This window comes from Hyposmocoma kahamanoa, unplaced genomic scaffold, assembly GCF_003589595.1.
Source record: "Hyposmocoma kahamanoa isolate Upper Pololo Valley unplaced genomic scaffold, ASM358959v1 210, whole genome shotgun sequence".
Taxonomy (NCBI): Eukaryota; Metazoa; Arthropoda; class Insecta; order Lepidoptera; family Cosmopterigidae; genus Hyposmocoma; species Hyposmocoma kahamanoa.
In genome coordinates, this window is record NW_020653731.1 from 3432557 (window position 1) to 3447014 (window position 14458).

General features: G+C 36.5%; 1 protein-coding gene across 1 annotated transcript in view; it reads right to left on the bottom strand.

Annotated features, from left to right (window-relative positions):
• Positions 1-14458, bottom strand: part of LOC113227343 — a 98881-nt gene that overhangs the window by 686 nt on the left and 83737 nt on the right. The window contains exons 53-64 of the mRNA XM_026460236.1: positions 13925-14058; positions 12985-13226; positions 11517-11719; positions 10030-10183; positions 8562-8794; positions 6708-6832; positions 5634-5828; positions 4456-4577; positions 4165-4313; positions 3069-3180; positions 1684-1815; positions 743-915 (exon numbers count right to left, since the gene is read on the bottom strand). Coding sequence (XP_026316021.1) covers positions 743-915; positions 1684-1815; positions 3069-3180; positions 4165-4313; positions 4456-4577; positions 5634-5828; positions 6708-6832; positions 8562-8794; positions 10030-10183; positions 11517-11719; positions 12985-13226; positions 13925-14058 — 1974 coding nt within the window. The remainder of the gene's footprint in view (positions 1-742; positions 916-1683; positions 1816-3068; positions 3181-4164; positions 4314-4455; positions 4578-5633; positions 5829-6707; positions 6833-8561; positions 8795-10029; positions 10184-11516; positions 11720-12984; positions 13227-13924; positions 14059-14458) is intronic.

Below are 14458 nucleotides of genomic sequence, written 5' to 3' on the forward strand. Positions count from 1 at the left end.
ATCGTGTAAGTAATAGGCATGAGATTTAAGATCTAATTATGTAACGATTGTATACAATTCTTTGTAATTTCACCAAATTACTGACACATGAGACTTGGTTACTTATGTCTCAGGTGACGGGCGCAGTGGCAGTGCCCCTCAGATCTTTGTGATTTAAAGCACTGTGTGGCACTGCAACTGTTCGGCCGTCCACTAACTAAAACGAGACTAAGCGACAAATCGGCCCCTCGCACGTAAATTATCGTATGTCGAAATTGCCCATTGAATGCACTGAAATGAGCGTAACAGGTGACTTTAGCATTTCTCAGTTTTATTCGGCAAACTCGTTACTCACACAGAGTATTATAAAATCCTAGATATCGGTTATATGATTTATGATGATCTATTAGATGATCACTCTTTCCGTGAATTCAGAACGTTAAAAAGCTCCCCTATAAACTTTGCAATTTGAACATACGATACTTTAAGTAGGAGGGGTCGAAATATCCGTTTTAAGTAACAAAAGATAGAGCACAAAAGTCTCTTAAAAACAGTTAAAATTAGTTAACGTGTTCGACTTATCGGAACTTACCCTAACGGTGCTAAGCTGAAATAACATTGAACAATATCGTTTTTACGATATCTCAAAAAAGTATTCTGTCACTTAACTGCATTTTAGTTAGCGGACGGCAGCGTTACGGACAGGCGTGTCACTCGCCGCCAGGGGGCGACAGAAAAAAGCTGAAAAGGTCTCGCGGCTCACCATCCGGTCGGGGTCGGCGCAGACGCGGCAGTGCAGGCGCGCGTCGCGGCACTCGCAGCGCGGCGGCGCGGCGCAGGCGCGGGCCGTCTGCGCGGCGCGCGCGCCGGCCACCGTCGCGAAGCGCCGCGCCGTCGTGCGGTCGCCCGACAGCTTGCTGCCCGCGAAGATTGTTCCTGCGCACGCCCAAACGCCCGAGGGCCACTGGTTAGCTATTGCTTTAACACCGAACATCGTCATCGGTTAAACCTTGTAATGTATAAATAATGTTAACTGCCTCCGTGGCCAAACGGTTACCATGCCGGTACTGCCACGCAGAGGTCCCAGGTTCGATTCCCGAGCCGGGAGAAATAGTAGTATGGCCTACAATTATTTGTCTCGTGAGTTTGGGTGTAATTTGTGGTTGTCTATGTGTGTGTCCATGGCACCCGCGACACAGGGTTTCCCTAGTGCGGGGCTATGTTGAGTGTGTGCGTTATTATTATTATATTATTATTATTATGCAAGTACACTTAGTGCGAGTTGTTAATAAGGAATGTTCAAATCAATTTCCTGTTTGAATCACAATGTTCCTGTAATGTGCAAAATACATTATGCGAATGATATTTATAGATACCATCAGTAACGAAAGATAGCAACAAATCTAACGAAAATTGCGTAGTTGAATTGTGCATGCGAATTTTTGTTCGGTCATAATAAGTAATAAAATGACGCACAAAATTACATGGAGGATCTTTCGATGAAAACTTTTGAAAGATCCATTCATCATTCAAGTAAGGGATAATTAGTTATATAAACAGTATATCTTAATGAGACTCAATACTTGCAAGCTCTTACCGCGATTTGATCAACCACCTTTACGGATGAAAAGCAAATTAAAAAAAAAAAAATCCGTTCATTCGTTCATTTCATTCAATTATTAATTCGAACGAAAAAGTACTCACCATTGGTTTCCATAGCCAAGGAAGAACAAACGCTAAGTTTCTCTTTGGGCAATTTAACTTGCTTCCTTAAGCTCGCATCTCCCACCAAACGTTCATAATCCTTGTTTGTGTATGCCAGCATGCTGTCGATACCTGTTATATATAACAGATAAAGGATTATTTTATTTGAATGCGAGCCTAGTTATTAGGAGGTAAGGTGTGGCGGGGCGCCCCTCGCGTTCCGGAATCGACAAGCACCCGATGGCGACTGACGGCGCGGCGTGTCGTTAAACAGCTGAGCAATTTACAAGTTTTGGGATAAATGTGTATTTAATAACGATAGGGCTTCACTTGAAAATCAAAATTTAGCATGTCGTCGTTGCAAATTTAATATCTCTTATGTGTTAAAAGTAACTATCGTAGAAAAATTAAAGAGTTTTCTTCTGTGAAATTTTTCTAGTGTTTGTAGAGTATTTTTGCTCTATTTTCTTATTTGGATAAACAATGATATATGTTAAATGTATAGCAAAAATGTTTCTGTATCTTTGAATACGCTTTCCAAATATTTACAAAACTTCTTGTCGACCAAAATGACACATGATGTGCCTGTAGTATTTAAAGAAAAGTATCTCCATTATAAAAATAACGTACAAAGTTAGATATTATATTCTTATATTTAAGAATTATTAGAACTAATTATTATTAGTTTTAGACTTTCACTTTAGCCTGTTTTCAGGATTTTATATGATCGGACAAAGGTCATCCTATCGTGTAACAAATCAGTTCTTTAGACAATATCCTTAGCTATATCATATGTTTTTTGTAAGACTATTATTTAATAGTAAATACGTAAACAATTTGATCCAACAAAATTGTTTTTCCCGCTTCTCCTCCGGTGACTGGCCTCAAGACTGAGCGTCATGGTTTTATATAATCGCAAAGCCATCGATCACGAATTACAGACTTAATACAATAATAAGATAGAAACAAGTACAGTCAAAAGGACCCACGAGAACAGAGCGTATTTTGTTTTTTAAACTTTTGCGGAAGTGCTAGGGCCCGTGTCGCCACTAAGTATAAGTAATCAAAATCGAATGGATGTTGAGATACATGTCTGAACACCACACAGTTGTCCACCATGTACAAGTTTGATGTGCTCATGAATGTACAAAAGTTAAATTTAGTCAATTAGAGCTGGTGCACCATTTTTAAAGTTCTTTAAATGATTTATTATTTTAATGAAGAATTAGAATCACCCATCGATATCTCGTTTACTTACAAAAGTTATAAGTACAAAATACGTTGATGTGAAATGCCGAAGCACCACCATTCCAAAGTCAAGAAGCAACCTGTCAAATATTTCTTTTATTTAATTATGAACTTTGCGCAATTATCTTAACGCTTACCGAACAAATATTTAACGACGCGTTTCTTCGACAGCATGAAGTCGTCGTCCATAATAATGTGTAGGGTCACGGAGTTCTCCACCAGGTTGTGATGAATAGTCGAATAGTCCAGCTATGAAGAATACAATATGTAATAAACATACATAATCATTATTAACACATTATGCGTTCCACTGCTGGGCACGAGTCTCTTCTCAACAAAAGAGGGCTGTTCACATGTGAAAAGCCCTCATGTTTTCACATGTTTTTCAAGGACTATGAACCTTCTTCGACATGCAGGTTTCTCACGACTTTTTCCTTTACCTTTAGCGTTTGGCATTGGTATTAAACATACAGAAATGTATGTAACTTAGAAATTAAATCATACCGTACCGTTCACCCTTTGTTGGAAGCAGTAAAGCTCCTTGTGAAAGAGTTCGTCCAGGGAAGTATTGCCACATTACCTATTTCTGCCGCCATGCAGTAATATGAGCATTACTGCGTTTCGGTTTTGGAGGGTAATGGTGCTGGTGAAATTACAGGCATATGGGAATTTTTAACTTATGTCTCAGGGTGACGGGCGCAGTGGCAGTGCTTGAAGACTTTGCAATTTAAAGCTCTGAGCGGCACTGCAAATTTAGTGGACAGGCGTCTCTTAACAACAGGCGTGTCGCTACAGGTATACACAATCATACATACCATATGTAAACAAATTTTAGCTGAACAAAATTTGATTTTTGACAAATACAAAAATTTGTTATACGTGAAATAAAATTTTAGTTCGTCATACAACACAAACGCACATATATTGCGTTTAGTTTGGTATTTACATGGGGAAGCCGACTACTTGTAACAAAATAGGGTCCGATATTAAACAGCACTACGTTGAAGTAATTTTGTTAAATGTTTACATTAAAGAAATTATGCAGGGTGACATTGTTTTATTTGACTATATTTTTGAATTACAGTTAAGTTTATAACGTTCTTTTTTGGGGGTAATTGAACAAAATAAATAAGCAAAACTTCCTCGAACATTTCTTCAAAAACTTAAAATATTTGTGTATTTTGAATTTACTGTTTTTTGTTTTTTGTCTATTGTGCCAATTTTATTACATACCCTCATAAAACTGGAGTCGCAACGGGTGCATGGAAACAGAACCAGAGTTCTGGGCACACCTGCGCGGAACGGCAGCGCTGTCGCGAAGCTCAGAGCGGAGAACATATCGGCCTTGGCTGTGCGGTTCCCACGGACCAGATCGGCTTTCTCTGCGATATAGATATTGAAGCAAATTAAAGTCACACTTACTCAAATCAGAGTTATCTTTACTTAATTTTAAGTTACAGTTACTCAAATCCAGTCGTAATTACGAGTAAAACGGGGTATAGCCTGTATTTTTGTATTTCTTACCAATATGGAAGTTATCAAAGTGCTGCGAGATTTCAATGGCATTCGTAAACACCTTGTTATTAACGTATAGAGCTCGAGGCTTGCTGTATACGCCGCGCCCGCCGAAGCCCACGATCGCGTATCTGTTGACATTCATCACAATTATAGACAACACTAATTACCATTTCACATAGGATGGGTACTGTGACATTTCAAAGTGTTAAGTTGCATGCATACTATTTTTAACTATCTTTTAAGATTACAAAAAGAAATTGTAAATTTGTTATAATACCAAAAACAAACAATATTTATTGGAGTTGTCACTTTAAGTAAACATTACAATACATATATTAAGTAGATAGAAACATAAATAACAAAGATAAAAATATAAATTTCTCCTAGAGATTGACGCCATTAAATTTTGTTTCGAGTTTTGCATAACGGTTTTTTTTTTTTTTTATGACATTAAGTAACGGGACGAACAAGTCGTGTGCCTGATGGTAAGCTACACGCCTTTTGGAGTAATTATTCAAATTTCATTTTGTTGGTGTAGATTTTATGCTTTGACTTTTTGTTTGGTTATTGTTGATTTTTCTATTTGTTGTATAGTTTTTTTAGTAACTTAATAACATAATAACCGAATGCTTCTTATTTAGCTTATTATATGTTCTTAAATTATTATTTCTAAATCGATTCTCTCTTCTTTACAAATTATCTCTATAAGATGTTGAAATCGATATTTTAAATTTGGTTTTACGTCACTACGTCCCTAGAAACGTCAAATCTCAAAAGTCACCATAGCCATGCTATGTGAAATGAACTATTGGGATTTTCGAACAACATCATTAGACCTTGACTCTTCCGATACAACATCGCTATAACATGGCAAATGATGAGGTATCCTTAAAAGCCCAGGTCGAAATTATCAAGGATGTAAGGCGTGTATGCAATGACTAATGATTATGCTACAAATTAAAAAAAACTCTTTACCCACCATGGCTGTGATGGAAAGAAAAAAGGCCCGAAGGTTTTATTTGGGGCATTATAGTCAAGTTAGCCACCATACTATTTGCGAGCAAGTGTGATGAAATAATTATTTACTTAATGTGATACATCAGCAACTACTTAAGAGTGAGAATATTAGGTCATTCTCTAGGAGGAATGAGAAGGAGCTAGTGGTAATGGTGAATGTTTCTCACCTGTTATCAGCCAATCCACCGCCCTGTAGTTTAGCATCGAAAGCCTCAATAAACAGATCCAAGTTCTTTATCTTTCGCATATTCTTGTTGCAATATTGAGCTTCTATTATGAACACGACGTCGGTTGAATTTGGTACGTATTGCAGATCGTAGAATGAGCCTTCTTCAATGATGTCGCCTTGCGGTGTAGTGCACCTGTTTTAGAAAGCAAACTTTTAAGAAAAAATAAACCCCTCCGTCCATAAAAACCACAAAATGAAGATTTGTTCAAGATCAGATGCGGAAATTACAAACAAGATGTTCGAATTAGATTCATATTGCTCACCGTTAGTACGACATCGTTACAACAACGGTCATTTAACCCATTTAACAAATTTTAAAATTTTTAGTTAGCTATAATATTTTATAAAATATTTAGATAGCTGACTAACTAAACATTTGTATAATATAGAATAGAATAAACTTTATTGCACACAAAATAATAAAAAGTGACAATACAAAATTTAGATACCTATTAATATATATATATATATATATATATATATATATATATTTAGTGGGATAGGTATCTAAATTACGGAATTATAGGTAAGTAATTCAGTACGTTTATTACTATAGTTATCTAGACTAAGGCCGGCCACGTACAGTCGGAGTTCCGTTTCGAAATTCCGTTTCGGAATATTGATTCGCAATTCCGTATATATATCACACACATACGTTTATTTCCGTTCGGAATAACGAGTCTCAGCTGAGAGACGCAAGGCATTGAGCCCAGTTGTTCTTACAGCTAAAATACGTGTTGCGGCCCTGGAAAATGTATGGAAGACTTGCATTCGGAAGGGCTTTTCCGTGCGGAATTACAAATGCACAAATGGTCTCAAACTAGGGAATTCCCTGTACTATGAGTACCAGAGCAACGGAATTCATTCTGGGGCACAGCAATTTACAAAACATCTAGACCAGAACCAGTTTATAAAAGTTCCATTTCCGCAATTGGACCTATCGGGAATCCTCATCAAACGCCCACAGTTATTATACAAACGGCCACAGAGGTTACTATTATTATTAACTTACTGCACGCAATGGTCGGGAATGTGCACTGGTACGTGCTGCATGTTGCACAGCTCAAGGTAGGCGCTGGCGAGTGCGCATGCGTCTACGCCTGCCACGCATTCCAGGAAGAAAGGCGCTGCGTCGATCTGTGAATATTCATTGTTACATATAGTGTCAACAACATACAGTAGAACACATTCATTCATTCGTTCGTTTACCCATTCATTCATATGAATAGTATTTCGTTACCTATAATTCACGAAAATTTGTTATTATCTAAAGTAAAGTATATGTAAATTAATGTGGGATTGCTAAATCTGAACGCATGCGTTCTTATAATTTAGGCGATGTGTGAACGTATCCAAACGTAACCAACGGGAGTGAGAGGGAAGGAGTGTGTAAGAGTGAGAAGAAATTAAAGAAGAGAAGACGAGCCTGCAGGGCTCTTGTTTTTATGGATGACGGAGTACGTTGAAGCAGTAAGACGAAATAAATTTTCACCTAACCCTTTTCTTTGATCATCCCACATTAATTAAATATCCTTTCCACACTACTACGATTTTTATAAAACTGGTAAACGTAGCTTGAAAGAGACAATATTAATAAACCATATATTGCATTGTAACTTTTAGTAATACTACATGTGATAACTAAAGTGCCGTTGGTACTAATAATTGGTAATAACAATTTTGATAAACGGTTATATTTATCGGTGGTGCTAGTGACAACAAAAGGATTTTTTGTTCCGGTACACATAGTATACAGTATCCCTATTTTGAGACCGGGTAAAATCATAGTAATCAGCAATTACCTAACTTTTGCAACGAATTGTGAAGGAAATTTGACAGTTTACTATTTTAAATATATATCGAGACATTACACATAGAAAATGAAACCGACGTTTCGGGCCCTTTAAAGGTCCCATGGACACGGTTGACTGAAGTGGTATAGTCTTCAACCAGTTATGCCTAATATTAATGCAAACCACCCTAGTTTTTCACTATTATTTTTAATTTTACAAAGAAAACATTCCAATTTACGCTACATTAAGTTTTACAAAGTTGGTTTGTTTGAAAAAACAAATATACGCGATTTAAATTAGGAAAAATAGTTTCATTTCCTATTTTAAATATAGTTAAGGAATGACCACCAACAGCGCCAAGTCTCATAAACAATAAGGAACCCTAATTGCACTATGACATCATCATAGGATAACATCTGATGCATACCAGAACTCGATAATCGCAACGTTATGTTGGGACGCAATAAATAACCATAAGAGAATAGTTTCTGCAATACAAAGCGCATCCAGGGACTGCATCTTTATCTTAATAGTATCCTGGCGACAAGCAAGATTTCAGAACATTCTCGAGGATCTACACAACGACGTGATCCCACCCGCACCGGCTGCTATAAAAGATCACACACGGCGGCAGCGTGGCAATTCACAGTGAACTAGTAATCCGAACCTAAGCTCCGAATCGCTTGAGTTACGTCTTAACTTGTACTATTTCAAATTGTAAACTCAATAAAACCGCATACTTTCCAATCAACGTTCTACTTTATTGAAATAAGGAAGAACCCCCGACTCCACGAAAATTACGAAGACACAACTATATTAAAAATATCGCTATTAATACCGGAGTAATTGAAATAGGTCCTACGGCACATGAAAACAAAAAATGTCATGTCTATAGAAAATACTGTAACTGCTTCTGTGGCTGAACAGGTACCATGCTGGTCTGCCACGCAGAGGTCCCGGTTTCTCTGTCGTGACTTTGGGTGTAATTTGTGTGTGTCCGTGACACCCGCGATGGGGTTCCCTTGTGCGGGGCTAATACTGTGTACGTAAAAAACTATAGTAAAAATACTCACTATAGAAAAGCACGGATGTAAAGGCGAGACTTTATTCTGGAAGAACTTATCGCATTGCGTATCATTTTTCAGTTCGTGGTTTTCCACTGGTGGCTTGTCATTGGGTTCTATGTTCCAGCTAAGGCTTAACTCGGCAACGGACGTCGTATACGTGTTGTTTGACAGCTGGAAATCGTCGTATTGCTCGTTGTTATATGTGCCGAGTAGGCCGCCTAGAGTTGCGTAGTACCAGCCTAAGAACACATAATAATATTTTCTTTTTATTTCCAATGACGGGCTAAGCAATTACTGCAACTAGGAAACGCATTGTGATAATATGGGATTGGTGAATCAGCCTAAAATAATTTAACATTCTTACTCTTTCTTCTACAAATTTTAACATTCTTATAATAAAGTTGAATTTTAGTAGAGATCATGATAGTTTTCATATTAATAAATTTCGACAAAAAAATTAAAGTTTCAAACTTTCTCGTAAGCATACCAATAAAAAAATGCCGAATAATCTTTGTATAAAAAATTAATATTTATTTTTACTTTTGTACATTTTGTATTCATTCGATTGCGATAAAACTATAGTGAATTGTAAAAATAATAGAACCAGTTTAAAATATCAGGTGGGCTAGGAAATGAATTGCAACGTTACAGCAAATGAGTAATAAAATAATAAATTTTAAACATTTCAGGATAAAGAAACTGATTACTGAATCTTTGAAGAATCATGACATTCTTTTTAAAGTGTGTTGAGCATATAAAACTAAATAACGTTAACTATAGGGATCCCTTCTGAAATCGCGAAAAAGAAACAACTGCTTTATACATTTAGACGGAGAACATATTTTTTCGCAATTTTAAAAGGGTCAATATAGTAAAAGTATTTTCGTTCTATATACTGACCATGCCATTAAAAGATTATTAGCTAATACATTGCGACCTTATGTAATTATGTTTAAAGAATAGTAAAAGAAAAAAAAACAATTACGATCATAAATGAAAATAATACTAAGAGAAAGCTGTGGTAGCCTAATGCTTTGATCTATCGTCTCGCAAGCAGAGGCCCTGGGTTCGAATCCAGGTTCCCACCTCTGAGTTTCTCGGAATTTATGTGCGAAATTGAATTTGAAAAATATCATGAGCTTTTCGGTTAAGGAAAACATCGTGACAAGATGGTTCACAACTGTTGGAAAAAGTGTGAAGGCAACAACTCGCATTGGGCCAGCGTGGTGGACTATGGCCTAAACTCTCGCCTGGTAGGAGATCCATGCCCAGCAGTGAGACGTATAAATGGGTTGATGATGTTTAAGAGGAAGGATTCATTCCTGTATCCCGTTTATAAGTTTCATTATAAGGTTGATTTTTTTGAGTATTTTATTCTGTAATTTTGTTATGTGTATACATATTATTACAGATGTTCGTGTCTCGAGTAATAAATAATGGAGATGCTCCTTGAAATAAATGTAATTTTTTTTACCTGTCACCTGCAACTTGCAAGTCCTAAAGAGCAAATTGCACTGTATATCCATTCCGTTCTGGCCCTGGACGGTGATCGTGTCAGTTTGCCTGTCTAGGATTAATCCGTCGATGACAGCTGGCAGGGGGAGGGGCGAGGATCCGATTGATACTTGCTGAAAATATTTAACTTTTATACTTTAAACTATTATTTTTTATTGAAGGAACAAAGTGACAACTTAAGGCGGATTTATGTATGTCTGACGAGTCGTGTCGTGATGCGTCAGAACGGTATCTGTTTTATACATTTAATATGATGAGATTTACGTAAGTGTGTCGCAATGTGTTGTGTTGTGTCGCATCAGAAGCGATCCCGATCGATCGGGTGATTTAGGGGTGCGGCGGAGCGGCTGCGTGACGACAAGTCAGACGACTGTGCACACGCCGGTGCTGTGTTGTGACGCGTCTGACATTATGACCGTTTGAAGTCTCCGCGAGCTAGGACAGTATTGTTAAAATATTGTCAGAAAGCGTCAGAACACGACATATAGATGTGAACGCTAACCATCACGTCAGAGCGCATAGTTATTCATTTAGAGATTTTATTTTAGTTTGTAGAAAGCATGACCCAAAAGTTATTATTGATTAAATAAATGAGCTACATACCAAGTCACTTACAATTTCGTTATGTAAATATTAAAAAGACAGAAGAAAGAAAAAAACTGTTTATTGCATAAGCTATAAACGTATAGCATACGCTTATAAACAACAAACAGAGGAACAATAATAAAAAAAATTAAAATAAAATATTAAAACAATTTTCATGAAAAAGCAGTAATTTACATATGCATGTCGCGACTGGTACAATCGGAACTTGCTCAGCTTTAGCCACAATCGGTTTTTTTAAATGTATATAATATATTATGGATCGTTTTTTTGAGTCTAGGGCTTTTTTCGCCGTAAGTTAAAAAAGTTGTCAATATATTCCACTATTTCTATTATCATATAATCTCCATGACTTTTGAAAGACGATAGAAACTGGAAATCTTTTGACAGATAATAAGTATAATTTTTAAATTTAAATAACTTCCTTCGTGGCCGAACGGTTACCATGCTGGTTTGCCAGGTAGAGGTCCTGGGTTCGATTCCCGGGCGGGAGGAATATTTGTATGGTATTTGTATGTCTACGTTTATTTCTCTCGTGAGTTTGGGTGTAATTTGTGATTGTGTCAGTCCATGGCGTCTGCTACATAAGGTTTCCCTAGTGTAGGGTTATTATACATAGAATAGTTTAAATAGCAATACAGGAAGTCTACCACGAAATACGATGCGTCTGCAACGACGCACACACGTACTACATATTATGTCAGTTTCACGATGAAAGTAATGTCAAAATTCGATACGAAAGCTGTCATTTGACGTTTCGTGGCAGCCTTAGGCCCGAACGAAGCTAATACGATGATCGTTGCTTCGTATTTCATGTCACATCGTAAGCCTGAAAATCCTTACCTCTTTATATAAATCGATATGTATAAGATTCCTCCTTGTCAAGACAAGTAAATTATATCTGCTCTGGTCATTGCTCTCCATAAGAACAGTGAAGTTGTTCTGACGATAATCCTTGCTGAGTACGAACGTGCCTTCTTCCGACACCGTAAAGACTCTCTTGTCGAAAGTCACTAGAGTACCTTGGCCTGTCATTACTGCCATACCTGAAAATACAGAGTGGCCTATTTATAGAACAATTTTTTTATTCACATCGCAATAATTGTCCATTTAAAATATACATTAGTTCCGCGAAAATAAATTTAAAAGTTAGTTTTTTGTGGCACATGTTTTTTTTAAATGAAATGGACTTGCTCTTGACCACTACCTAGCTCTGTGGGCTAGACTACGAAGTTTAGATTCGAGTTTATCGTCGCCAATAAGTCTCCTGGCTTTGCGCTCAATCGAATAAAGTGTCTCAAGTTGATACTTCGCTGAGCCATCAAATAAGTGACTGCAGGCAGTACTCCATGCAAGATCAGACTTGTGCTTTGTATAAAGTTAAGAGCTGTCCAGGCGTGAAATATCGCTTAACCTTAATTTTGTTAGAAAATTATTCCACTAAATCAATTAAAATTTATCGAGTTCTTAGGTTTTCGCGATTTACGTCACGGTTGAGTCAACTGTGACCATGGGACCTATAAAGGGCCCGAAACGTTGGTTTGTTTGAAAATACAAATATACGCGATTCAAATCCGGAAAAATAGTCTCATTTCCAATTAAAATTTGCTATGGAAGTAGTGTGGCCATGTAACTAGCCGGGAATGAGCCATTTTTGGTTCATTCTTAAAGTGCGCTGTTATTTTCGACCTTTTGGTGAATTTTCAGATAGAGAAAAAAATAAATGTGCTGATGGCCTTAAGAACTACCTTGAGATGTAGTGATTGTCTTGGTCACGGCTGAGTCATCGTATAGTCAGTCGTAGCCCTAGGACCAAAGAAGCGCCCAAACACGATCGCCGGCGCTTTCTTTTGCTAATCCACAGACTTATCACTGTTTAGAGTAAACAATTTAAATATTTTTATTTTCGTACGAAAGTAAAATATGATGAATTATCAAAAGTCGTGCAACAAAAGTTATTGTGTATGTTGTTAGTAATAGAAAGAATATAGATATGCAAGTTTGTTATTATTTTACAAATAATATAATTATTTTTTAGATTAACTAATTATAGTTGAGGTGTTAGTTTTAGTTTAGAACGAAAACGTTTAGTAGCAGTAGAGCTCCTTATAAAAGAATCCGTCCAGGTATTGTAAAAAAAAACGAAATGTTACTTTATTTGAAAAAGCGAATATATTTGATTTATGATACATAGATAGACATGAAACAATTGCGAAAACCCAAAATCTCGATCAGAATTACTTTTTTTTGATATGCAGTAGAATAAAAAAAGAGATCACATACAAGTCCAATAGAAGAAAATTTAACTAACCTGCAAACGGTGGTAACACGTTGTTAATGTCCATATAAGGACGTATCTCATAGTAGTAGTGCCAGATATTATGGTTCGTTGTCAACCAGTTGTCGAAGAAATCTCTTACTGCTCTGTATTCGGCGATTTCGGTGAAGTCTGGTGTGCGGTTGAATGCGTGCCAGGACATGGGCAGTTTTTGTTCGAGAAGGATTTCGCCTTTGCGAGGATCGAAGATGAAATTTGTTTTTGGGGTGCGATGGCTGAAAATAAATAATAATAATAAGCCTTGCTAAATAATTGGCCACGACCGTGCCGCTGTCAGTGGTAGCTTAGTGCGGGGCGGCGAGCGGCAAGAACAAATGAACTAAAATGTATTTTTTTAAGTTAATGGATTTGCTCTTGAACATTAACTAGCTCTGGAGCAAAGATACGATCTACGATGGAACGATCTCGCCCAAAAGATGTCTATTCAGTCGCACCCACAAAAGAAACTCGGGTTGTATGTACTCGAAAACATAATCGCAGGCAGTTTCTGGGCTGTACGCACAATAAAAGATGAAAAATAGAGAACAATTGAAATTTAAAGTCTTCATTTTGTTTGAAAATGGTAAAAAAATAAAATAATAGGGTGTACAAGGTTTAGAATAGAATATAAAATAATCATTTAATTCATATTATCAATGTTACAATATGAAAATTTTAAATATAATGTGAAGGGGTGATAATTATGATTATCACAAATATAAGCAATAATAATTAACATAAAACTAAAAAATAGGAAGATAAAAAAATTGCACTTTTGTATTTGCATTTCCAAAGATATCGTTTTGTGCCGAAGTACAAAACGATATCTTTGGAAAAATTCATACAAATACGTTTGTATGAAAAGAAGGCGGACATATCACCTTAACTTGAATGAGTTATATATTGACTTTTTGCTTTGTCAGCCTTTACTTACATTTCTTCGTACTGCAGCGCAGTCTTGGCCATGTCAGTGATTTTGTCGTAGATGATCTCCCCGGCTTGATCCAACGATTCACCTATTTTGAAATAATCGTACCACCACTTAAGGCGGACGTAGGCTTCTTTACACTGCAAGTAATAATATATCTATACTTACTAAATTCAAATAATTTTTATTTCATAGGTAAGCAAATTACACTTGAAATCAATGTATGAATTAAACTCTACACATCCGTAAAACAGATTCCCTTTAAAAGAATCAGTAAAAAAATACTGGGGGTTGTTGCTCTTTGTAAATAAATATTTGTAAACATTTGTTATTTACAATATTTATTTCAAATATGATCGATCAAGACAACCTGCAAGAGCTAAACAGGTCCCTACAATGAATTTGCGTCATCCAATCACGCAGAAGCTTTAGTGTGAAGTTTTTGTTTCACTATAGTTATAAAACTCGTAAATGGCAAATTTTGAAAATCAACCGGAATCTTATTATAGAAACCATAAATTAATTTATTTTTGAATACGA